At 45.8% G+C, this 25,403-nt stretch overlaps 1 protein-coding gene across 1 annotated transcript; it reads left to right on the top strand.

Moving 5' to 3' along the window:
* Positions 1-45: 45 nt before the first annotated feature.
* On the top strand, positions 46-22,302 carry ZBTB49 (zinc finger and BTB domain containing 49). Its single transcript, XM_051967187.1, has 8 exons — positions 46-159; positions 6,674-6,844; positions 7,979-9,096; positions 11,195-11,241; positions 16,925-16,998; positions 18,106-18,188; positions 18,269-18,430; positions 20,895-22,302. The coding sequence occupies exons 2-8, from the start codon at positions 6,693-6,695 to the stop codon at positions 21,542-21,544; spliced, it is 2,286 nt and encodes a 761-aa protein (XP_051823147.1). The 5' UTR covers positions 46-159; positions 6,674-6,692; the 3' UTR covers positions 21,545-22,302.
* Positions 22,303-25,403: the final 3,101 nt, after the last annotated feature.

Here is a 25,403-nt window from a genome sequence, read left to right as displayed (position 1 = left end):
GGCCGCTTCTCCCGGCCCCATCCGCTTCGCGGGGAAGTGACGTTGACGGAAGTGCTCGGAGATCCGAGGTGCTGTCAAAGGTCCGGGCCGAGTGGCCACCGGCGGAGCCGGAAGAACCCCAGAGAGGAGGCAGAGGAGGGCGCCAGCTTGCTCGGACGGGTAAGGAAGTCCCTCAGGCGCCGGCCGAGGGCCCTTGGAAAACAAGGTCTTCGTCGCTCAGCGTCCCGGCACGGTCCTCCAGGCTCGGGCGAGCCGCCGCCGCGGGTCAGCCAGGGTCCTTCGCGGCCACCGTAGGCGCTGGTGGGCGGGACCGCTGGAGGACGCGCGAGGCGGGGCCTAGGCCGCCTCCGGGACCCACTGGGCGGCGAGGCCCGGCCACCCGGGTTTACGGACGAACTGCTCTAGATTTCGGGGCGCCGCGGGGTGAACCCGCGCGTGGGACTCCCAGGAGCGGAGCCTGTGCTGTGACACCGGAGACAAGAACGGAAAAGGGGAGGGCGGGAGCGCTCGGGCAGATGGAGATGCTGGGGGTGGGGGTGGGGGCACCCGTGTCCCAGTCAAATTCTAGTTGTTTCTGTTAATAAAGGGCTTCATCTCCCAGGGCGGGGGAACCGAAGTTCCATGACGTCACGCGAGGCAGGGCGAGGAGGAGCACGTGGCTAACCCGCCCTGGCCCGTGCACGTGGGGGGTCACGGAGAAGAGGGTGAGGGGCTGGACTTTCTGGGACTCTCTGTCACTCGGGAGAACGAAGGCTTTGGCGGCGTGGGCCCCGGCCACGAGGGCCTCTCTTTGGAGACCCCCGCCAGGACCCCTTGTCCTCATTTCCCACGGCCTCCCCGCCACAGTCCGTGTCCTCGAGGCCGTGAAGCTGGCTTGGGGGTCCCCTCAGACCGAGGGATTTTTTCCCTGGTTGACAATTCGTGGGCCCTTTTCGCGGGTTAGAGACAGAGATTTTGGGTGCAGAGATGTGAGCAGCTGGGCCCCGCCCCGCCCCCTCCGGCCCCTGAACCTCGGCCTGCAGAGGCCGGGGGCTCCGGAATGTTGGGAGGGGGTTCGCCACGTGACGGCGCCTTGTTAGATGAGGTGACAGATTGGCGTCTTCCTGAGATGGGACCGAGACAGAGTGGGAGCAGAAGGTGCCCCCGCAAGCAGAAAGCGCCTTCACACAGGGAGTAAGCGGTCTTGGGCCACCTGGCTTAGCCTGGCCTTGCGCTGAGCACGTTCTGCAGAAGTTGGCTCCCCGGGAGGTGCTATGGCTGTTTCCCTTGGGCAGCTGAAGAAACTGGGACGACCACTGAAGTGGCTTGCTCAGGGTCCCGCCCAATACGTTTGTCTAGATAGTGCTGGCTTTGAATCTTCCCCACTTCACTGTTGTAGCCACTGTGTCATCAGCTGCCCAGGAGAAAAGGACCTTGCGAGACATCTGTTCTTGTGTGAATTGCCCTAGTGTGGTGTTCTCTTCTGTAAAATATAATGATGGCTCTCCGGAGCGGGTTTCTTGGGGAGGCAGCCTTAGTTTCAGTTCCAAGTCATCATCTCCCCAGATGCAGCCGGCTGTTAAGATCCAAACGTTTGTTTTCTCCTTCAAGTCTTACCTCTTTCCTTGGGCCCGGGCAGCTTTCTTAGAGGCCTGTCTCCCTCCTTGCTTCCAAGAGCCCGTGCAGCTTGTCTGCCAGCTTCTGCCTCCAGCTCTCTCTGAATCTTCTCAGCTGACGCCTCCACTCACTCCTGGCTCTCAATCTCCCAGAGTGCTCTTTGGTCCCGAGAGCTTCTTGCTTATATGCTGTACGCTGAGTACACACCAATCATTCTATCACTGGGAAACCATTATTTGTTGTAGGATTCAATCAATGCTAAACTACATTTAAACATTGTCTCCTCAGTTCCACTTAGTACCTTGTTTCAAGTTCTGGCCCCTAACATCTCCTTGTAGGATCAGACCAATCATACTGAACCATCCTAAATTAGATAATTATTGTCTCTATCAATTCTAATGACTTAACACTTTGTAAGGATTCCAACACCCTAGTGGCAGCAATTTTGAATATTTTGCAGATTGACTCTTTAATTAGACAATCCTTAATGCCTCGGGACTGGCTGATGTCTCCAGATTTTGGAGTTGAGGGAAGGAAGACATATCTGTCTAAAACTTGCTGCTAAGAGGCCAAGTTGTGTGATAATCAGGGAACGACTTCATGACAAGAACAATGTCACCCACCCCGATGGTCCCAGTGCCCAGGATTCCCCATTGAGATAGGGAGGCAGAGAGGTCATGGAAACAGCCAGCAAACAGCCAGCAAACAGCCAGATGCCATGCTTTGGGCTTGGCAGGATGGCTGATGTGGATCCTCTTTGTATTGTAAGCAATCCCTGTAGGCCAATAAATTCAAAATAGGAAATCATTGATAGCATCCCTGGAGATCAGGGGCTAATTTGGCTAAGTATTAAGGCTATTTAACTTTGCAAGGGAAGAAACTGTTCCAGAGATAATGAGAGACCAGACCGACGGTGGTGAGTCACACAGGAGCCTGTTGTCCCTGTCACTGCAGGTAGCATACAGATACAAGAGGGCTTCCAGTCATTCCTGCTGGAAGGACCACACGTGTGGAAAAGAATGACAGCAGCATGTGAGTATCTGGAAGATTTCACCAAGACACATGTGTGCTTTGAATGGCCTCTAGCCCTATTGAGATTCATTGGGTTTCTTTCGTGGCTGTGAATAGCTCTCCACTAGTCACTACAAAACACTGCATAGAACTAGAAAGCATAAATACTCCTTCGTAGTTGGTCTTCAGGTTCACAAAGACGAGATTTTCTCTAATGAAATGGATCTCAAACTTTGCTTCTTGGTATCCCTTGATACTACTCAAAATTACTGAAGATCTTTCCAAAGAGTTTTTGTTTGTGTGGGCTATATTTGTAAGTATTTTTTATGTTTGAAAAACTTGTTTGGAATTTGTAGATTCTCTGAAAGGTTTTTCAGAGACCTCTGGGCTTCCCCGGACCACCACTGTCATGATTAGACAAAGGTTTACAATGGGTTTTTCATGATTTCATTTAATCCTCACTGTAACCCTGAAAAGTAGACCCTATAGATGTTGTTATCCCAGTTATACAAGTAAGGAAATTGAGGCTTAGCCAGATTTTAAAGAGTTAAATGTGTTAAAATTCAGCAGATTTGATTTTATTCCTTCAATTCCTATTTTTTCTGATTTTAGACTATATTTTCTGAAACACTTTTGCCACTCATCACCTAAAAAGTAGTTTACTACTTTCTTATTAAGATTTGTTAACTGAGGAGTAGGGGATATATAAAGTTTTGACAAGACATGATTCTTAACTTCTTGGAACTTGTGTTGTAGTAGGGAGATTAAACATAGATAACTACTAAGTAGTAATTGTACATTTGTAGCATATTAGAGAAGCGAAAACCAGATACTCTATTTGGTCATTACCAATGGGGAATCCAGGAACACTTGATGGAGATGACATTTGAGTTAGACTTTAACTGGGCTTTCTCCACAAATTCTTCCTCTGGTTATAGTATGAAAGTTATACTGAATTACTGAAAAGTATGGCAGCTCAACCAAAGTTCTTCTGATCTGGAAAGACTTTTTGTCTTGGTCTCATTCTGAAAACTAAACTACCCATCAGAGCATCATCAATAGGGTAGCTACCAATTGATGGATTTGAAAACCTCCCAAAAGGAAAATAAAGTATTTCATGAGCTAATGGGACATCACATTTTATAGAATTCACAAGCAGAGAAACTTTCCTTGTAGCAAAGAATTATGAGAGAGAGGAGAGAGAGAGAGATTAAAGGCAATAGAGACATTAACTGAGCTGAGTCTCTTGCTCTGAAAATAAGGGAGAGAGGTGCATTTTCTCATTTATTCTCTCCAGTATGGGTAAGGTTTAAGAAATGAGTGGGGTGGAATGGGAGGGAAGCTTGTACAGTATTCAGAAACTGTAAACTTTTACATCATGAATATCTGAAGAACCAGAAGGTACTGTGCAGGATGAGAATAAATGCTATAGTCAAAAGGTGGAAATTTACTTTATGTTAGGAAATTTTTAGTTCTTGATGGAAATTTTTCAGAATTAGCTTCTTGTGTGTTATCAGATTTGTTAGGACAAAGATTTAAATCAACATGAATTGGAAGAAAGGATAAAGATGAGAAAACATTGTAAAAATTCCGAAAGCTTTAATCTGACTCATACAAATTAACTTTTGATAACAAAAAAGTATGAGGGGAGGTTGGGGAAGACATTGACCTTTATTGTCATGATTTCCTGTAAAAGTTTAGTAAAAAGCAGTGGCCATTCTGTCAGGAGTCTTAGAAGTGATCTTAGCCTACACACCCTTGGTTTTAAAGAGACATTGCAACAAAACAGTACAAGATTAGCAGACAGACACTTGTAAAACTCTGTGGAGGAGGAGAGCACAAATAATACTGAGAAGGCAGTTCTAGTCTGTGCTACTTTACACGGTCCAGCTCCCTTTCTGACTTGTTTTCCCCAATTAGAATGTGAGTTCTTTCAAAACAGGGACTGTCTTACTTCCTTGTATTTGTATTTGTATCCCCAGTTTGGCACATGGGAAGCTCTACGTTAAAGCTTTATCCTTCTTCCATTCATTCAAACAACTAGTTAAAAGTTTGGTGTGAGATCCAGCTTAGCCACATCATCCCAAGAACGTGTATAAATGAAGCTGGCAAAAGGACAGGTGGATGTAAAATTGGATAGCTTTTCAGACTTTTTATAATGACTTAAATCACAAATGGTAGGGGAGTCACCACATTTAGATTCAAGCAGCTCAGTTTCTGATAGGCTAAACAAGAAAGCCCTATATTTCTCCTGTCTCTAGGTCATTATCCTTTGGATGTCATTTTAGTTCAACAAATATTGCCCATATCTATAAGAAAGATTATCTAGCAGTAATGTGAAGGACTGGAAATGGAAAAAAGTGGAGCTGCTTTGACCTATTAGAATAGAGCAGTTCAAGGAATTAGTTAAGGGGTCTTAGTAGCTGAAGAAGCATAGGCCCCGAGTTCAAATCTGGCCTCAGAGGCTAGTTGGATGACTGGGCAAGGCACTTCACCCTGTTTGCCTCAGTTTCTTTCTCTGTAAAATGAGCTGGAGAAGGAAACGGCCGATCCATCCAGTGTCTTTACCAAGAATTCCCCCCAGTGATTGAGCCACAACAACGAGGGCCTAGACTAGAGTATCAATGGGAAAAGAAAGGGAAAGCAAATGGTCAAGTTAGGAAGATGAAACTGATATGAAAAGTCAGGGAGAAGGAAGAGTTTTATAAAAGAATTCCAGAGTTTGCAACACGGAAGATTAACAATCACCGAGAGACATCCCAAGCACTTACAGAAATGTGGGAGGATCGAGTGGGTAGGATGGGGCATAGAGCGCTGCTCTGGAGTCAGGAAGAATGGAATTTAAGGCCGTGTGATCCTTTGCAAGTCACTGTTAACCCAGTGTAAAATTGAGGAATGGAGGAGGGAAATCTCCCCAAAATTGTTGCAGAAATCAAATGAAATATTTGTAAAAAAGCTCTTCGTACTGTGTCTGACACTTGGTGGGCACCGAATAAATGCTTTTTCTCCTGGTTAATGGCTCCGCTGACAAAAATACTGAAGTCAGGAGCATTAGAGAGTGTACTAAAAGAAACTTGGTTTGGGGGGATGAGGCGTCCAGGTAGAAATGTTCTCCAGCCCTTCAAGTGCATATTTGAGCCCAGAAGAAAGACCGAGAGTGGTGTTGGACGGTGGGGATTTAATCCTTGAGAGGCAGTGAGTGAGGTTGTTTAGAAACAGAAGGATGCTGAGATCAGACCCTTGGGCAACACGTGGAGGGGGAAAGGAGTGGGTACTGCTTAGAGAATGTGGAGAGCTGAGGATGGCTCTGTGGAGCTACTAGGGAGCCTCAGGTCATTGGTGGCCTGGGAGGAGAGGCTTGAGGGGAGCTGGGAAGAGAACTGAGAAGCCTTTTTGGAAATGGGGGGCAGCATCAGTACTTTGTAACTAGTTAGCAAGCAGTCAACCGAGAGATACCCTTTACACTTCACATTGACCCTGGGGCCAAGACTTCACTTCTATCTGCTGATTCCCAAGTTTGCTCCCTAATGCTGGGTTATATAAGACTAAGCCTGTATTTCCAGTCACCTTAAGGACATGTCCACTTGGATGTCGATCCAATGCAATAAGTGCTAGTTGTTATTTTATGCAAGACTTGTGTTAGGTTCTGGGGGTACCATAAGATGAGGAATGTGGCATATACATAAATCTGTTCTGAGGAAAATTGTGGAGGGAGAGAGCATGACCAACAAGAGGGCTGGGGAGGACTTCATGCAGAGAGTGCCACAAGTGAGCCTTGAAGGAAGAGAGAGTTCTGAGAGGTAGAGGAAAAGAAGGTGCACTCTTAAGGCAGCAGGAACAGCTTGGAAGAAGAGAAGGAGAGACACAAGAACGCATATGATGAGAAGCTGTTCTTTCAGCTTCGTTTGAGAGAAATGTTTGGTCTCCTTTTGGGAAGGGAGATGGCTTCACTAAAACAAGTCTCAATTTTAGTGTCTTTCAAAAGTTTCTTTCTTTGAGCTTTTAAGTGAATTTTAAAAAATTAATTCTCTGAATTAATCTTATTTTTTCTCTAATTTTATTTTAGATATCTCAAATGATTTAGCATGGATCCTGTTGCGAGTCACAGCTGCCACCTGCTTCAGCAGCTCCACGAGCAGCGGATTCAAGGCCTTCTTTGTGACTGTATGCTTGTGGTCAAAGGAGTCTGCTTTAAAGCACATAAAAATGTTTTAGCTTCATTCAGTCAATATTTTAGGTATGTGTTTTAAGATTCATATACAAGAAGCATTTTTAAAACTGAACTACTTTTTCTTAGCTGTGAGTTCTCACTTTAATAAAAGCCTAAAATGTTTTTCAACTAATTGTTGATGATATCATAAAAATAGCACTTGATTATTAATAAAAATAATTGTGAAATATTTGAGAATGTTTTATATTCTAGTGAACAGTTCCAGTGATCTAGAAACAATTCACATTCTTTGGGAATTAAAAAATTGAGTATCTGTCATTAGTGTTTTTATGATATACTGTCATTCCAAGAAGAGGTCAGAGCAATTTTCTTGTGTCCTTGACAAAAACATTTTAGCTTTTGTTTCCCATATATCCTAAAAGAAAGCACACTTTTTAAGGCATGCCAGTAGATATTCTAAATAGATTCAGAAGTGTCTCTGTATTTTGTACATTAAAATAATTCACGGTGATTTGAAAGCCCATAGGATAACAAAATAGGGAAAAATGTGTATTCTTTTTGATGTGTACTATCATGGAAATTTATAGTACATGAGACAGTTTTAGATATATAGGCATTAAGCAGGTTTTGGTATCTTTAAAAATTATCTTTGAGCCTTTTTGTATTTATTGATTTGTCATCTATATTTTTTTGTCCAAACCTATGATACCATCTGCCCAGGGAGGTCCCCTAATGAGACAAAATCCTTTTTTTAGTAATGGTTAGCCATTCTTCTGTAAACTATAATCTTAGAGCATTTCTGGAGTACTAAGAAGGTAGCGGTTAAAGGCGAGCCAAGATGTGGAGGGCCCAACTGGAACCCAAGTTTTCCTGCCTCTGAGACTGTTTATATCATTCCATGTTTTTTGTCAGGGATTCACATATAGTTTGAATTTTAAAAACTAGTGGTAAGTTTTAAGTGTGGACTTCATAGTGACATCTCCATCCTTTTTGATAGTTATATTAATTTGCCCAAATTGTTAGAAATCTGGGATTTTAAAAAATTTAAATTTAAATTAAAAAATTTAAAAAATTTAATTTTTCTATTTGTAGAATGATAATTATTAATGTGGACTTATTTGGGTATTATTTGTGAGCAAAGAGTGTTAGGTTGTAGCCGTGTTCTTTTACCCTATAAACAGATGTACTTTCTTTCATCAGGACTTTATTTCAGAATTCTTCAGGCCAGAAGAATGATGTTTTTCATTTGGATATTAAGAATGTGGGAGGCATAGGGCAGATATTGGACTTCATGTACACTTCTCACCTAGATCTTAACCCGGACAACATACAGACGATGTTAGACATAGCGCAGTGTTTACAAGTACAGAACGTCCTGACTCTGTGCCACGCCTTTTTAAAATCTGCCGCCACTGCCGAACCGCCCCCTAGCTTGCCCGGTAACAGTGCGTTCACCCTGCACGGGGCTCTGGCCATCGAGGGCGGCGGGGTCCTGAGTGAGGACTACCCTGCCCATCTGCTGCACGAGTGTGGCTCCGGTGGCCAGCCTCCGAGGGCCGGGGACGACCAGCCTTCCCACGGACCAGCGCCCGTTCATCTCCACCATCCCTCAGGGGAAGGACCGAAGCAGACGGCGTCTGGTGCTGTGGAAGGCTGCTGTACGGAGCTTCCATTGAAGCAGTCCAGTTACTATTACAAGCTTAGAAACTTTTATAGCAAACAGTTCTATAAACAAACTTCTTGTTCCAATCACGAGCGAGTCATGGAACAGCCCTTTACGTTTGGTGCAGGCACCGACCTCAACTCTGTAGAAAATCCCGACTGTGCCGTGAGTCCCTCCGAATGTGTCCTGGAGTCTTCGGAACACCTGCCTTCCAACTTCCTGGCCCAGCCTTTGAGTGAAGCCGCCCCCGACCCGGAGCCCGACAGCACGTCGTTGCAGCCTGCCGAGCAGAGGAGACTGAAAAAAGCGATCCACCTCCAGAAACTGAGCTTCCTGAAGTCACAGCAGGTGGCCCAGGAGTCACCGGAAGCCAAAGCGGCGTGTAGCCTCGCAAAGGGAACGGCAGACTCGCCCCTCGTGAGTGGGAGCGCCGTCGGGAAAGCCAGCGGTCCGGCCACTGAAGGAAAGGACACGGAAGAAATCATTAGTTCGCAGAATTTCGATTGTGTTGCCGAGATTGAAAGGATTGAGGGCACCATCAGCTTGAAGGACCAGACCCAAAGTCTTCAGTTGCAAAGACAATACACTTGTGAACTGTGTGGGAAGCCTTTTAAACATCCGAGCACTTTGGAGCTTCACAAACGGTCACATACAGGTACAGTGCCTTTAGTGTGAAAGAATGAACGCTTTTGACGTAGTCTTGCTCGGTCACGGTTTTGTGAACGGTTTTTCTCTTTGTTGATGAGGCTTATGGTTGCAGAGATTCTTTGCAACCTGAAAGGGAGCAATTTCACTTTTAGCTTGCAGGTACAGTTCTTAAATCTTACAATCTACAACTCATTCTCCGAATCCTGAACAGAAGAGGTGGCATCTTTTTATCATGTTTGATTTTTGTTTCATTTTAGCTTTTAAATCTTTGATTTTTAAAAGAAATATTCCCTTCTATGTCATTAAGTTTTCATATTTTCTGATAGACTTTTTCAGTTTAATCCTATTCAGTTGAATATTTCTCAGCTGCAATTTGCACTGATTTTTAATTGTATAATTTACAATTCAGGAAAAAATGAGATCTTTTGATTTCTGATAAGCCAAGTCTGATAAACCATTTGTGATGGCTTGGTGACTCTGAGTTAGAGCGGCCAGTTGTTAAATTTTAATTTTAAAATGAGTATTATTATGAACTAATGTACGTAGATTGGAACTGGTCAACTGATATCATTTTCCTCTTCTGTTTTTCAGAATGACCTGATCTTTTAAAAAATAAAGTGTTATGGAATAGTTCTATAAAGTATACCTTGCCTTCCTATAACAAAAGTTGATTACTTTAGAATAAGTGTTTCACAAAGATATAAGAAGCATATTATGGGCTTCTGAAGTGTTATGTTTTTTAGGATGTTTTTATGGCAATGATTATGGAAATAACTGTGATTTGTGGTCAATACAAGAAATAACTAACACGATATATTTTTCTTCCTCTTATCCCCTAGATTTCTCAAGTCTTGATTTAGTTCTTTTGCTGTTTACTAGGTTGAAATTATTCTGTCCTAAAGATAAAGAAAAGTTGTCTAACCCTCGGTTCTGTCCTAAGAACTTTTAAACTTTTGTATCTCTAAATTATAGAAAAAATTTCAGTTGTGTTGTTTTCTCTCTTGTCACTTTCTCCCCCTCTCTCTCCTTTCCCCATCTTGTGCATTTGCACATACACATTTGACATTGAAAACCTTATCTTTGTAGTTCCAGAGGCAGCTCAAAATTATATTTTTACTTTGGAGGCACATCTTTTGAATGGCAATAACAGTGTGATCAAAATTAATGCAAAGAGTCTTGTCAAAAAGGAAATAAATCTCTCGAGATATCTGGTACTCTGTTAAGAACGGGCATTGACCTCAATCATTTATAAGGCTGGGCCATATGTGACCCCAGTTTTCTTACTGTTTTTCTCGTAATAGAATTTTAATTTATCCTTGAAACTATTATCACATTATCCCAGACAAGTCTATAGGATTAAATTCAGAACTAAAAATGAATAGAAAACAGCCAGGGATCAAAAATTTTCTATCATCCACAAAGCCAACCTATTCTCCCAATAAGAATTACAAATAAAAACATCATAAACTTATGATGGTCAACTGTAGTTTTACTAAATCCAATGAACTATACTTTTATCAGAGCAGGAAGAAAAAAATTCAATACTAAAGATGAGGGCACAATATAGAAAATGTATCATCTCTTCTTCAGCATTATATTTTGAAATCTTTAATAAGAAGGAAATGAGAAAAATAGGATGTTATTTATCCCACATACATATCCAGATGGCATGATTTAAAGGCAGTACTTTGCTCTAGCAAAAGGCAGTAGCTTGAGGCAGCTCAGTGGCACAATGGATACAGCACTGGCCTTCAAGTTAAGAGGACCTGAGTTCAAATCCAGCCTCAGACTCTTGTCACTTGCTTCCTGTGTGACTCTGAGCAAGTTACTTAATCCCAATTGTCTAGCAAAAAAAGTTAAATAAATAAAAAGGCTATTTTGGACCAGATAGATTACTTTTAAAGGGAAACAACTAGTTACAAAAAAAAAGTCATCATTTTGTCCAGTCAGAGAGAGGTACTGTGGATATACATAAATGATTAAGGAGCAATATTACTTTTATTTTAAAGCCCTTTTTAATAATATTACACAAGAGCTACTTCTTCAAAGATGTCACTGATTACACGTCACTACTAACAGTTTTCCATGTTCTGTTTTTGTTTTAGGTGAGAAACCTTTTGAATGTAACATTTGTGGGAAACACTTCTCCCAGGTGGGAAAAATTTTATTTACAGCTAATTACTGGAAATCTGAGTGTGTTGCTTATTTTTAGTACAAGTAAAACAGTTATCTGTGCGCTGTTTAGGAGACAAGGCTTTGCAGTTTTCTTGTATGCTCCCGCTCAAAGGGTTTCTAGTTTTCAAGGATACAGATAATTTCAGAGGGAAAAAAAAATTCTGTTTCTCTTATGAGGGATAAGAAGGAAAATTTGTTTCTCAGGGGAATAAACTTTTATAATCCTAAGGCTCAATCCTGCCTGACTCCCTCCCCCCACCCCTTCCAATGAGGCACAGCCCGGAAGCATGTTTGGGTTGTCTCTGAGAAGCAGCCTGGCCCCGGGCTGGAGGCCCCTGCTGCCCAGTGGTGCTGTCCTGTGGCTCCGCAGGGGGCCCCCACCCAGAGGACAACGGCATTTGGGAGTGGCCATAGACTGAGCCTTCCCCAGCGGCTGGCTCCCTTGTGGACTGGACGTGGTCTGGATGCACGGCACTCCAGAGACCCCCGTGTACCCCTTTTTTGGTGCTAACGGCCCCTGGTCCTTGCTCGGCTGGCTGGCTGGTTAAAGCCCTGCTTGACTGGTGAGTCCTGCTGGAAGGAGCGATTTGTGCCAGTGCGTGCCAGGGGGTGGGCAGGAGCTCAGAACACTTTAGGAGGCTCCCTTTGGGGGTTTCTTGGGCCAGTGTGGGCTCCCAGCACATCTGGAGTGCAGGTCTGCCTCATGAGGGCAGAGGGTTCTGGAATACCTCGAAGCTGTTTGCGCCGAGGCTGGAGAATCGGGGAAGGGCAAACCCTCACTGGTGGAGGGGGCTGGGTGTCCCCAGGCCCCTCTGCTGGCACTCCCCCTGTGCCTTTCTCTTGCCTCTGGCTGTTCAGGGATGCTTCCTTTCTCAGCCTCTCTGTTCTCTCCCAGCTGTGGTCCCAGCTGCTTGCCAGACTTATCTTTCCTGCCCCCTCAGAGCCAGAACCATTTCTTTCAGTCTCATGGCATGAGCACGGGTCCCCAAATGACTGCCAGAGCCCTCTCACCTCCACTTAGAGCTTCTCTTGGCTTCAGTTAGCCAGCTACCTTTTCTTAGGATGGATTAATGCGCAGTTATTAAGTACCAGCTGCTCCCCACTTTGGGGGTGAAGGTGCTGAAGAGCATCTGCTCTTGGGCCTAGAGGCCGAACCCCTTTGACATTTCCCTAACATTCGAGTCTGGTCCCCTCCTTCCTTATCAGACTTCTTGGTGCTGCTTTTGGCTCTCTTATGATTTCTTCCTTGTCTTCCCAGTGTATTGCGGAATCATCAGTTAAGAGCCAGAAGGAATATTAAAGATTTAATCTAGGTTCTTCCTTCCATGTAAAGCAGCCAAGGCCCCAAGAGATCAAGGCCCCTCTTATCAGCTGACTTAAGCCGGTTTCCAAGGCGTTCTCCAGCTTCCATCCCTTGTCCATTTTTCCTCTCCTTGGTGTTTCCTTGGAAACGGAATGGAGCCCCAGAGTTTCAACCACGTTTCCAAATCTGGTTTTCATTTGTAAAATATTTCCTGTTCTCCCGTAGGTAGAAGGGGCTTTGTTAGGGGCTGAGGGTGTTACAGCACTGACCCCCATTCTCATCCTCAAGAAGCTTATGACCCGGAGAAAACTCTGACAGAACCTGGTCTGATAAACTGTTGCTCCAGAGTATGGGGGAGAAAGCTCTTGGAGAAGAAAGATGGAGAATGAAGAGATGATGCAAAAGGAAGCACTCTGAGGCTGGCTCAGCACACAAAGGATGAACCTGGGAGAGCGGATGGTGGTTGGAGAATTGAACAGGGAAGAACGGAGCAGAGCAATCTGATACCCAGTGTGCTGGGGGGAAGCCTGGCCCTCTTTGCCTCCTCCTCATCCCTCGTTTCCATCTGTCTGCAGGATGTCTGGCCATCCTGACCCAAGGGTGCCCTGCTCATCTCCCCTTTCCCCATTCATAGCCCCCCTGCTACCTTTTATTTTCCTCACATTTGATGAGAGGTTGGAAGCACTGAACCTTCCTTCTCCAGGCAGACTCTGCCTTAGTACTCCTAAGTCACCTCGCTGAATTAAAGCTTCTTTAGGCTTGGCAGGAAATAAAAAGATAAACAAGACATAGTCATTTCCCTCGAGGACCTTACAGCCTCCTGAAGGAAGAAAAATGTGCCGCCCTTTCCAGTGTCACTGTGGGTGAAGTGCCCCCGGAGCCAGAGGACACAGTTGACCCCCAGGGTGTGCTGTGGGCGAGCCCCCCAGACGCCTTCTGAGCTGGGAGCGGGCCGTGTCTTAGCGGAAGCCTTCTCAGGCTGCTCCTGTGGCCGATCTGTGGTCTGGTGACCCCGATTTGGGCCCTTGTTATTCCGATCCTCTGTTACCATGATGGCCCTCTCCCTGGCCACCTTCCTTCCAATATCTCTCCAGTGAAATTCAGCCAAAAAAAAAATGTTTATTGCCTATAGTAGTAGAGGATCTATACAGACACAAAAATTAAATGTCTGGTATTCTTCTGGGGGAGTTGTAGCAAAGGCCCCGAGCTGAAGAAAGGCCCCCGTAAGAGGCAGAAGGAAGCCCTTTCCTAGAGTGCAGCTCCCTCCACAAAACCCACTAGGGACTCGCCTTTACTTAGCACACAGAACCCCTGGCTCCACCTGGAGCTCAGTCGGGTACTTTTGTTCGCGGGTTATTCCCGCTGCTTGGGCCCCAATTGGCGATAACACACTTGGCCAATCTAAGAACCATCGGTAAAAGGCCCCTTCCAGCTCTGAAGATGACAAGGTTTTTACTTAGACTAAACTCTCAAATGTGGCTCACGGGACTCTGGTTTCACAAACATTGCAAAGACAGAACTCAAGATGCTCCAAGCTGGAAATGTCTCCATGAGAGGTGCAGGGATGTCATTGGTGCTCTTTGGGAACAGCTCGGGGACCACAGTTCCTAATGGTTTTCGTCGCAGTCACTTGTGAAGACTCCAAAGCCCGAGAGGGCTTGTGACCACATTGAGAAATTTCAGAATCTTAGAGAACTCAAAAGTAAAATCTGTGCACTATGGAAAGAACATAGTAATACAATTAGTATATGATGTAGCTATGGGGTAATTTTCAAAAATGAAGCAAATTTCATAATGCATTTCCTTATTAAATTGCTATCGGGGAAAAAGCTTTTCTGATATTATCATGTTGCAATTTTAAATGGAAAATGTTTTTTAAAAAACAATTGTTATGTGATCTATTTGAAAGAAAAAGAAGATTTTAAAAATCAAAAGATCCCCAAAAACCATAGCAGATTTCATAATTTTCTATTATAATTTTTGGCTTTCAAAATGCAGGCTAATATAAAATAATAATTGACCAGATGGTGTTTTATAGATTTTTGTAACTGCTCAATTCTTTAATCTAGTATAAAAGAGATTGATCTTTCAAAAGGAATATCACATCCTCTTAGTCAGAGAAACTCATTAAGTGTTCTGTTTTCAGACAAAAGTGATGTATTTTTGTAAAGATTCCTTGTGGTGCTGTTCATTCTATGTGGGCCAAGTGTATTTTTTCAGAAAACATTTTTAAAAATTATCTACTTTCTTTGTGTGATGATGGGCCAACAACTTAATCTTTCACTGCCTCCTTCCCAGGCAGCTCTTAAAATCTAAAGCCTCAAAGCTTCTCAGTCTCTACTGATGGAGGAAGTTTTCTATACCTGTGGAATCAGGGGTTCAGAATCTCTACCCGCTCCAAAAAAAACCAAAAACACAGTATTTTATGGAGTTTTATGTAAAAACACACTATTTAAGCATTTAAGGAAATGTGTACATGTCCATTCACAGAGTTTGTGTGGATTGTATTTGTATCTTTAATGAGCGTTACATCTAAAAAACCCCTCATATTTACTCTTGGCTATTGTCTGCTATCCACTTATTGGGAATCATTTCTGGGAATACTACCTGTGCCTTAGAACTTCTGGATTCTGTTTTTCCAGTTGATTTCTGAACAATAGAATAGTAGTTTTCTTTTTAAATAACAGCTTTTTATTTTCAAAATACATGCAAAGATAGTTTTCTACATTCACCCTTGCAAAACCTTGTGTTCTAAGTTTTTCTTCCTCTCCTCTACCTCCCTCCCTAGACAGCAAGCAATCTATTAGACATGTGCAGTTCCATACATATTGCCACAATTAGAATAGTAATTTTTAAAATAAATGTTAACTTGAGGAGGTGATGCATCGAGAAGACTTTCTTTGCTAAGTTATGATAGTTGTGAAGTCATTTAAATCATGGTTGGAGACCAAAAAAAAAGCAAGAGGTTTTTTTTTTTTTTTTTGGTTTTTGGTTTTTTACGCTTGATACCATTGCAGTATTATTTTTATTGTTATTCTTTGCGATTTGATATTGATTTTTTTTTTTTACAAGAACATCATTGTTTCCACTAACTTAAAGCCTTTGTGAAATTTCTAGTTTGGGGAGCAGATGTAAATGGCAGCATGGACGGTTGGGTGCCATTTTGTAAATTAGTAGAAAATGATAAACCTCTTGAATGGAACTGCACTTATCAAGGAAAAATATGTCAGAATTAAATCAGCTTCTTTTGTAAAAATATCCTATTATAGAAAAAAAATTAAATGACCACTTGGGAATCTCTAACTATGTTGTCTCTGATGGAAAGGACCTAAGAGCCGTGGCACCTTAGGCCCTCTTTGCTCTTTACAGCACCACCTGGCAGTCCCACTGCCTCCCCAAGGAGCCCCTTCCACTTGGGGTTTCTCCTCATGGGGTGTTGGCTGGCACTTTGCCTCCTGACCCTTGTGCCTCTCAGTCCACTCTGGCATCAGCAGGCCTTCGGACCCGAGGCTGGCAGTCACAGGTCTCCATTTCAGTTCCTTTCTCCCAAGATTAGGTGACAGCATTTACCTTCTCCGTCCTGGCTGTTCCCCTTGTATGTGGGATGAGCCTGGTGAGGTCTGTTGTAGGAGTTCTTGTGCCCAAGAGAAGCTCAGGAATCTCTTAGCTGACACTTCACACTGCATACACTCAGCATGTGCTCTGCCCCTGCCCTTCTGCCCCTTCTCCCTTCCTTTCATGTGACCCCCACCCATCTCAGAGCGGATCCTCCATACTAGCCCAAGGCTCTTTGTCCCTCTTGTGCTCCTCCCTCCTCCCCCTTATGGGAGCTTCTCTGTTGCCCCACTGACTGCTCCAGTCCATCCTTGATGGGGATGCTCATGTGATGGAGCAGGAATGGCGGCCGCTCCTCCCAAGTGCTCCCAGGGCCGTCTTTCTCTGCCGCCTCAGCAACACTGACTGGATCGGACCGAGCTTCCTTCTCTGTTCCTTCCTTCCTCTAAGGGCTTGTCTCCTTCCCCCGCAGCTCTTGGAGCGCTCATGGCCCACTGTCAGCCCTTGGCTGCCCGGTCATTGCCTCACACGGTGCTCACGCTTTAGACCAGGGACTCCATTGCCAACTGTTGGCCAAGCTCCTGGAGCTGTGGGGAGTGACTGTGCCCCTGCCTCCGGGCAGAAGTAGGTTCTTCACTGCTCTTTGGTTCTCACAGCCAAGGCCCTTCCCGGCCTCGCGTCTTTGGGCAAGAGCGTAGACTAGCAGCTGGAGGTGGGCATTTGGGGTTTTTCATCATCATTTGTAAGTATCTTTCTGCATTCGTGGGGTCTTTCTAAAAACCTGGCATTGTTTCCTTTGCAGGCAGGTAATCTGCAGACTCATTTACGTCGGCATTCTGGTGAAAAGCCTTACATCTGTGAAATCTGTGGGAAAAGGTTGGTACTGGGGTGATTTCTGTGTCTGTACCACAGTATTCCCTTTAAGCATATGTTGTATTCCCTTGAAAGCCATTAGATGAGCTTCTTCCATTTTCTGTCGTTACTCGGTTTCCCTGAAACACAGTGTTTGATGTTGTTCGTAGGGAAGGGTAGGTAAGAACAGTGCTAAAATGTGGTTTTCCTTTAGAGGGCTACTGTACGATGACTCCTAAGGAGCTTTGAAGCTGGTATTCCTGCTTCTGGGGGGACAGTGGGTCACAGTGGGCCAAGAGCTAGCCTGAGAGCCAGATTCAGACTCAGCCCTGCCCCACGCTGGCTTTGTAACTGGGTGGCTCTGACATTTAATTCCGGGTGCACACATGCTCTCATCAGAAATCCAGAGGGAGCACATCTGGGAACGTGATTAGATGTAAGAATTGATTCACAGAACCATAAGATGTTGGAGGTGGGCCGGCTCATCCAGATGCCTCGTTTAAGAGATGTGGAAAGGAGTCCCGAAGAAAGGAGGGACCAGCCCAGGAAGGCTTTCTTTTCTATTTGAAAAAAATTATTTTATTTTTCTCTTAGGAATGGTACTCACAATGATGATAAATATGTAGCACCTGGTTCTGTATCTTATAAATTAGATAGAAAAGATCCCTCATTGCCTTACATCTTGGATCTCTGGCAGTATCTGCTTTTGTTTGCATCCTTCAGATCATCTCTGTTCTATTTTATTTGTGAATATCTTATTTCATACTGCATTTTAACCTGTAAAATTTTTGAAGTTCTTTTGACAAATAATTAATCATTATTATAATTTATAAAAATATTTTCAAGAATAAAGCTAGTGGCAATAATGATGCTCAACAGCAGAATGCTTTGGTTTTTAGTCTATCAAACAGGGTCAGAAAGCTTTCTCAAGCAGCTCTCTTTTGTCCACGCCTCTCTACGTCAAGTCCTAATTTCTCTTATAAAAGCCAATTTTACATAAAGATGAGCTTCGTACACTCGATCACACTCTGATTAAGAATTCAGGCCGACCTCTCCCTCAGTGACATGCACTTAGGAAGATTCATAGTCATGTTGAAACATCATTAATTGAATTTTCATATTCCATTACAGATTCGCAGCCTCCGGGGATGTCCAACGTCACATTATTATTCACTCGGGAGAAAAACCCCATTTGTGTGACATCTGTGGTCGAGGTAAGAGCAGAACGTTCACTGTTCTCTCGTGGAGATCGCCGATTAGCATCCAAAGCTCATCTCTGTCGCATCTGTTTTAGGTTTTAGTAACTTCAGCAATTTAAAGGAGCACAAGAAGACTCATACCTCGGATAAAGTCTTCACCTGTGATGAATGTGGGAAGTCTTTCAACATGCAGCGCAAACTGGTCAAGCACAGAATCCGGCACACCGGCGAGCGACCGTACAGCTGCTCGGCGTGCGGTGAGTACCCCGTTCTGACGGGCCCTGTCTTCTTCTGCATCCAGACACCAGCTCACTTTGTGGTGCCAGTCACGCCCCTTGATTTCTCCCTCTCAATTCCTCTTCGAGAAAATCGGGATCAGAACTGCCTTTGGATGTTGTGAGGATTAAGAGAGATCCTGCCACTGAGAACTGCCCACAAATGTCAGATTTTACTAAGCAGAAGCCATTCTCCTTCCTTTAGCACCTGGATAACACAGATTAGCTTCTGGCGTACACACTAGCGGTTCATTTTTGCCAGGCCTGCGGAGGCCCTGGGCTGAGAGAGGATCGGGCCTGGCGGCAGAACACCTGAGCTCGAGGCCAGACTCGGTCACTTGCTAGCTGGCGGACTCACCCAGCAAGGCACCACTGGAGAAGGGAATGGCGTCTTTGCCAAGGGCATCCATTGGACGGCATGGTGCCTGGAGTCTCAGAGCGGCTAAAGAGCCGCAGATTGCCAAACTCCAATGAGAGTTTGGCTCTCATACCAATTCCCCGACCGTAAGAGAAGTGCTTGAATTTTCTCAGCGTAATTTCTCTCTTGTAGCCAATGAACTGGATCCTATCAGCACCACGGTGCTGGGTCCAGGTTGTAGGCAGGACCTCTTGAAGAGTTGCTCCCCCTCAGATAGGCTGGGGTTGGGGGCCGTGACAGAGCTCCTGATGGATTGCAGCAGGTCCCCGCCTCCCTCCACCTTCCTTCCCTGCTTTTGTCCTTCTTCCTCTAGTTCCTGTTTGCTTCTGTTTTCCTTTCTCCGTTCCTTTTTTAAGACTGTCAAAAATGGTCAACATTTAAATTTACTAATTTAGTGAAATCTGAAAACCATACCCTTCGTTTTCAAGGAAGTCTTTTTACTGTTTAGTAAGATGAGACTTGCGCAACTGCCTTTGTTCTGGAAATAAAGGCTCTATCTCCCTATCAAGATATACCCCAACCACCTCATCTTGATTCCATATATTCTTTCTCCTTTGAAGACTCTCCATTTTTATCTCTCTGATCATCAAGTTCCAAGCCACTATTAAGCCTCCCAACAATGACTTCTGAGGGAACATTTTGTTTTGATCTCCCCTATTACCTCTTCATTGAGCTTATGTGTCTTTTCTTCCTATTGAACAGTCAACTGGTATCCCTATTAAATGCCATTATTTTGGCCCCTTCTTGAATTTTGTTCTAAGATGTAATCAATTCTTTGCAGCTTCCTTAAGCAGAGGATTTGGGGAGGGGGAGGAGCCAAACCAGCATCTGCACTCTCAGCATTTGTCGCTCCTGATGCAGAAACCCCCCGGTGCAGGGCTGCAGCTCTTGTTGTCTTAGAGCTTTCAGGAGCTGTGTGGGGCATGGGAGATAAGTTACCCAAGCAACACAGGTCAGACAAGACTTGAACACAGGCCTTCTGACTGTTCTCTCCATCTTTCCAGCAGAAGATGCTGAACAAAACACAGCCTTACCTTGAGAGCTGAGTGTCTTTATGAATGTTGTGTCCCGGAGCCTATAGAGGTGTGCCAGGCAAACCATCCCCAGAGTCAGTGGCTTTGGGGAGAAGGGGGGTGTCATCGTTCTGGGGCCCCTTCTTCCATTTGTCAGTGCACCTGTCTAGCAACAAGATCGTGTGACTTCTTTTTCATTTGCCATTTCTAATCATATGCATGCTGAGAAGTTGGGGATCAAGCTTGCCTAAATAAGATGATGTACTGAATGAATGAATGTGCAAATTTTAGAACAAAATTTATGTGAAATCTGCTTGGGGCATCATAAAAGCTTTCTTTTTTTCTTCTTTTTTTCTTTTTTTTGACTGCTTTGGAGAATTGAGATTGGCTAATGATATTGATTAATTGACTAATCAGCAGATAAAAGAGGTTTTCTAATATTTGACCCATTGCAGTTTATGCTGCGTGGTGGAGAGTATTTTTCACCATGAATTCCAACAGCTCTGAAATCATTGCATTAGCCTTGATTTTTTTGTCCTTGAATTATATATTTACACTAATTTTTCCCATGCTGACTGACTTCAGGACACATCATAGCCCCAAATCTGCTACAGTGTCACATAGCTGTTAAAATCAATCAGTAGATCCCATTATTTCCATGGATTCAGATGTACTTTAATTTTTTTAGAAAAACATTGATTTAATCAGTAGAGGAGGAGAGAGAGACGCTTCTGGCACTGAGCTTAGCCCCGTCACAACTTAGTCTACCATTTCATTAGTTACTGTGACCAAAAAAAAATACAACTGGTAGTGAATCTCCCGGTAATAGGAGGAGCCCTTCCAAATTGTGCTGAGCTGGTCCTCAGACACCAGCCATTCCGTCTCTTAGGCTTACAGGATCAGTGAGAGGTGCGGGTGCTGGGTGAGCGCAGAGCCCCGTGTGAGGAGAGCCACGTCCATCGTGCCTCAGCTGCGTCTAAGAGTTCGGTCTTCCTCTGTTTTGTCCCCATTGCAGGGAAATGCTTCGGGGAATCGGGCGACCTCCGCAGGCACGTCCGCACCCACACCGGAGAAAAGCCGTACGCGTGTGAAGTGTGCAGCAAGTGCTTCTCCCGCTCCGCCGTGCTGCGGCGCCACAAGAAGATGCACTGCAAGGCTCCTGCCGAAAGCCCCCCGGCCGCCGGCCCACAGGCACGGGCCGGCCCAGCCTCGGCCCCGGACAAGTCCCCGAGCTCCGTCCCTCTGCCCCAGGACGGCCCGGTGGCCCTGGGGCCGGCGTCTGGGAAGCTCCCCGTCGGCGCAGGAGGGAACTCTTCAGGGGAATTTGGGAGCGGTTCTTCAGGTTCCTACTGCAAGTTGAGATCCATGATTCAGCAGAACGAAGGGCCGGACCAGGAGAAATTGGGCCTCGATGCTGCCAAGCTGCCCAGGACTCAGGAGCCGCCGCCGCAGCCTTACGCTTTCCCGGAGGAGCCTCTGCCGGCCGATGGCGTGGCCATGATGCGCTCCCCTGTGGCGGCTCTCGACGGCCACTGCAGCGAGGCCCTGAGCAGCCGGCCATCACCTGCCCCGAACCGCGGCTCCGAAGGCCCCTTTTTTTCCAGCATGACTCTCTGGGGCTTGGCGATGAAGACGTTACAAAATGAAAGTGAGTTAGATCAGTAACGCCCTGTATCGGTGATTCTCGCTCGACCTGGAACCTGCCAGTGTGAGATCACAAGCGGATTGTTGAGCGCTGGCCCCATGCTCAACATCGTAAAAGAGAAGGCCAATGTCTCTAGCTTGGGAGTGGAGAAAGGCGGGTTAGCATTTCACCCTCGACCCAGATCCTTGGGGCAGTCCCAGGCCGAGGTCTCTGCGAGGGACCTTTGAAGACCCCTGCTCCATTTTATACATAACCCAGCTGAGAGTCTCCTCTTCCCACTTCTGCCTCCCCCTCGTCCCACTGCAGTGATCCATCCATGATCGAGTGTCAGATGGGGCAGAATCTGAGAGACCTTCGTCTCCCACCCTCTCGTTTAACAGAAGACGAAGCCTAGGGTCCGAGGGGGAGAACAGCTCACTCGGGTCTTCACGGCCTTTTAACACGGACTACAGATCCCGGTTTCTTTTTACTGCCTTACGTGTTGGCACGTAACGGCTCGAGGCACAAGGGCCAGAGGGTTTACATGCTGTTGAAAACTCTGAGGTAATATGTTGCTACACACTTGACTCCTGAGCATTTTTCCCCAGTCAGGGTAAAACTTGTGTTTCCAAAATTTTATTTTTACACTTTTCAAAAATAAGACTTGCATTTTCAGCATTTTAATATAGATATATATTTTTTTAAAGCCTACATATTTTGCACAAAAAAGACTTTATATGCATTTGTAATTCATGTATTGTAAGTTAATAAATGGAAATTACCTTTCTATTTGATAGGACCTAATACTCTATTTTATGTACATTTGTTTAGTTCAACAAACATTAAGTGTTTCTATGTCCGAGTCGCTCTAGGTTGTTTGTGTATTGTGACACCCAGCCGAGGCTCTGCGTCCACAACTTTATATTCTCTTGGGGTGGGGTCAGGATATGTACAAAATAACTGAAAAAAGGTAAGATGAGAGAGATGTCATAGGAGAAACTTGAGGAAAGAGTGTTTTTAGTTTTGGTGGAGTGGGGAAAAGGATGGGCTCTAAGCAGGGTCTCGAGAGAGGGGCTCCCACAACTAGAGTATTTGGGGAGGTGGTGTCCATTTCAGGTATGGAGGGTGGCTCAAGCAGTCACATTGGCAGGAGGAAGGATGAGAACTAGAAGTAAAGACAGCTCAGTTGGTTTGGACTGTCAGTGTCCGAAGGGGAAAGGCCAGACCGGGTAAGCCTGGAGCCAGATTTTAGAAGCCTTTTTAGTGTCATAAATCAGGAGTTTGCACTTTATATCTTGGACATCGGGGAGCACCTGAAGAATTTTGAGTAGAATAGCAAGATTGCTTGGACACGAGAGAATCGGGGGCCACTGACATGTAGGTAAGCTTCCCTGTGGGCCGCATGCCGACTTTGTTTTATATGGAATGCAATCTGTGTTTGGTAGTTTTTGTTATTTTAAATATTTCCCAATGACATTTTAATCTGGTTTAGGCCACTCTTCAAAGTGTTGGGGTCCCAAGTTTTGACACGTCCGGTGTAATAGATTGAGAAGGAATAGATCGGCGGCCCGGGGAAAAGAAATCCCAAACTAACGGGAGACGTGGAGAAAAGTCTGAAGGCAAAGTGACCCATTTGGAGATAAGGAGCTTCGTTTATGAGGGTCATTTAGGGCAAGGATTTGTAACCTGGAGCCCATTAACTTATTAAAAATGTGTCTATTTTGTGACTGTTTCACCATAACGGGTTTCCTTTGTAATCCTCTTCTATTTTATGAACATTAGAAACATTATTTGAAGAACTAGGCCATAGGCTCTAGAAGGCTGCCACATGGATCCGGGACACAAGAACATGGTTGAGCTTTCCTGGTCTGGAGCAGAGGTCCCTGTCCCATGTGACTTCCTTTCCCTGGGAAGCTAAAAAGCTTGGTGAAACAATCGCTCTCGATTGCCAAGCTGAGAAGGGGTCCCCCAAGCAGCCCAATTTGGTGTAATCACTTCTGTCCAAGTCCCCCTTACCACCCATTGCTCTATGACCAAAACACCAAGTCAACCGCCAGGAAAAATTCTTTGTCTAATAAATCCTTGTTTTTAAAAATGCAAATAACCAGCGAGCAAAATCTTCAATATTGATATACTTAATAATGAAGCACATCACCATTGCATATATTAGTGAAACAGAAAAGAAAAACAGACACTGTTGTTCCACCAGTTTCTCTGAGAAGCTATGATTTAGTCCTTAGCTGGACTTGCAATAGCCAAGGGTGGAACCGAGGGAAGGAGAAGGCTCCACAAGCTGCTGCTTGCAAGGGTTGCAGCAGGTCTACAGCAAAGAGCCCTCCATCTGCCTCCACCAACGTCACCATTTTCTCTCCAACTTGGTCTTTCCAGAGACCTCCAAATTGCCCCCCAAATGGAAAAGTTGGCCCTCCAGTTCTGTTCCGAGGAGAGCTTTGAGTCCCCCTCACCTGGCTTGTTAGGGAGGAGGCTCCTGGCCGGGGGCTCAATCCAAGCGTTGTGGGAGGGCTGCCCTAGAGAAGCGGGTTGGAGCTTTGTAATTGGATGGATTCTCCTCTGGAGCTATTCCACATTGGTAGTAACTGACATGGATGTAGTTCTTTCTGATTTTCAGTGTGTAGTTTTCTCATCGAGTCCTCCCCACCCTATGACTTAAGTAGTACTGAGCCCACTCTGCAGGGGAACCTGCAGAGTGTGAGGGGCTCCTGTGTGACTGCACAGCTTGACCCCCCATTCCAGTGCCTCCCCCTACCAAAGCCTGCCTTTTGAGACGCCCACCGAGTAGGGACTATATGTTCCAGACATTCCTGTTTAAGGGGAGGGGGGAAGCCTGACAGCAAATCGAACTTCGAAAACTTTTGGTTTTCTCCTATGGATTCATTTTCCTTGTCTGTGCGCCAAGAAGAGCCCCTCCGGTTCATTGAACGGCCTTTGCTTTTAGGGCACGCTCAGAAATGTTAAAAATAAGCTATGGGGATGGGACCAGCCCGGCTGTTGGAGAGAGACCTCCCCCGACAACAAATCAGGAATGGAGAAGCCCGGCTAAAGGTGCCTCTTCCAGGCCCTGCCTGTACCTTCCCGGTGACAAAGGTTGCCATTAAGGCCGTGGGAGACCCCTCCTGCCAGCCACGAGAGGGCCTTTCTCTGCCCAGCACTGAGTCTGCCCGAAGAGAGGTGGTGGTGGGGGGGGTGGGTTCCAGGGTCCAGACCCAGAGCCTGGCAATAGGCTCCAAGGCAGCGGAGCAGGGTGATTAACCAGCGGGCCTTTAGGTCAAGGTCACCAGAGGCTTGGAGGAGCAGGGGGAACTTAGTCCAGGGAGCAGTCAGGAGACTGCCCTCTGACCCCGACTGAGCACAGGAGAATCCGGGGCACCCGAGATGGGCCCTGGAGTAGAAGCGCCTAATGGATGCTCGGGGATGCGGACGGGTCCGAGCCTCTGGAAGCCCCTGGTGCCGTCTGCCCGGGAGGCGTCAGACTGTTGTGAGAGACCGGACCCCGGCAGCTGGGCCCAGGCGGGGCTCATTCCCCAGCAGGAAAGGCCAGCGGCAGGCCTCGGCGGGCTTCGGGAAGGGTGGGAGAATTAGGAGAGGGGGCCTCAGCTCCCCATCCCCTCCAGGAGCGGCCTAGAATCCAGCCGCGTGCTCGCGGCCGCTGATCCTGGAGCTTTGGGCCGCCCCCCAGGACTTTGTTTTCTCCCGACTTCCCTCTGTTCCCCGTCTTTCTCTCCCGCAGCGTCTTCCCCACGTCTTCCGCCGGCTCGCGACCATTTTACAGGCGAGGAAACGGGACCACTGAGGCAGCTCAGGCGGAGCACGGGGGTGGGGGTGGGGGGCGGACGCTCTCCTTCACTTTTATTCGGCCCACGGCTGCGTCCTGGGCTCCGG

The sequence above is a fragment of the Antechinus flavipes genome, chromosome 6 (genome assembly GCF_016432865.1).
Source record: "Antechinus flavipes isolate AdamAnt ecotype Samford, QLD, Australia chromosome 6, AdamAnt_v2, whole genome shotgun sequence".
In the NCBI taxonomy this organism is placed as follows: Eukaryota; Metazoa; Chordata; class Mammalia; order Dasyuromorphia; family Dasyuridae; genus Antechinus; species Antechinus flavipes.
Note: the sequence above shows the minus strand (reverse complement) of the source record. Positions and strands in the feature narration are given on the sequence as shown.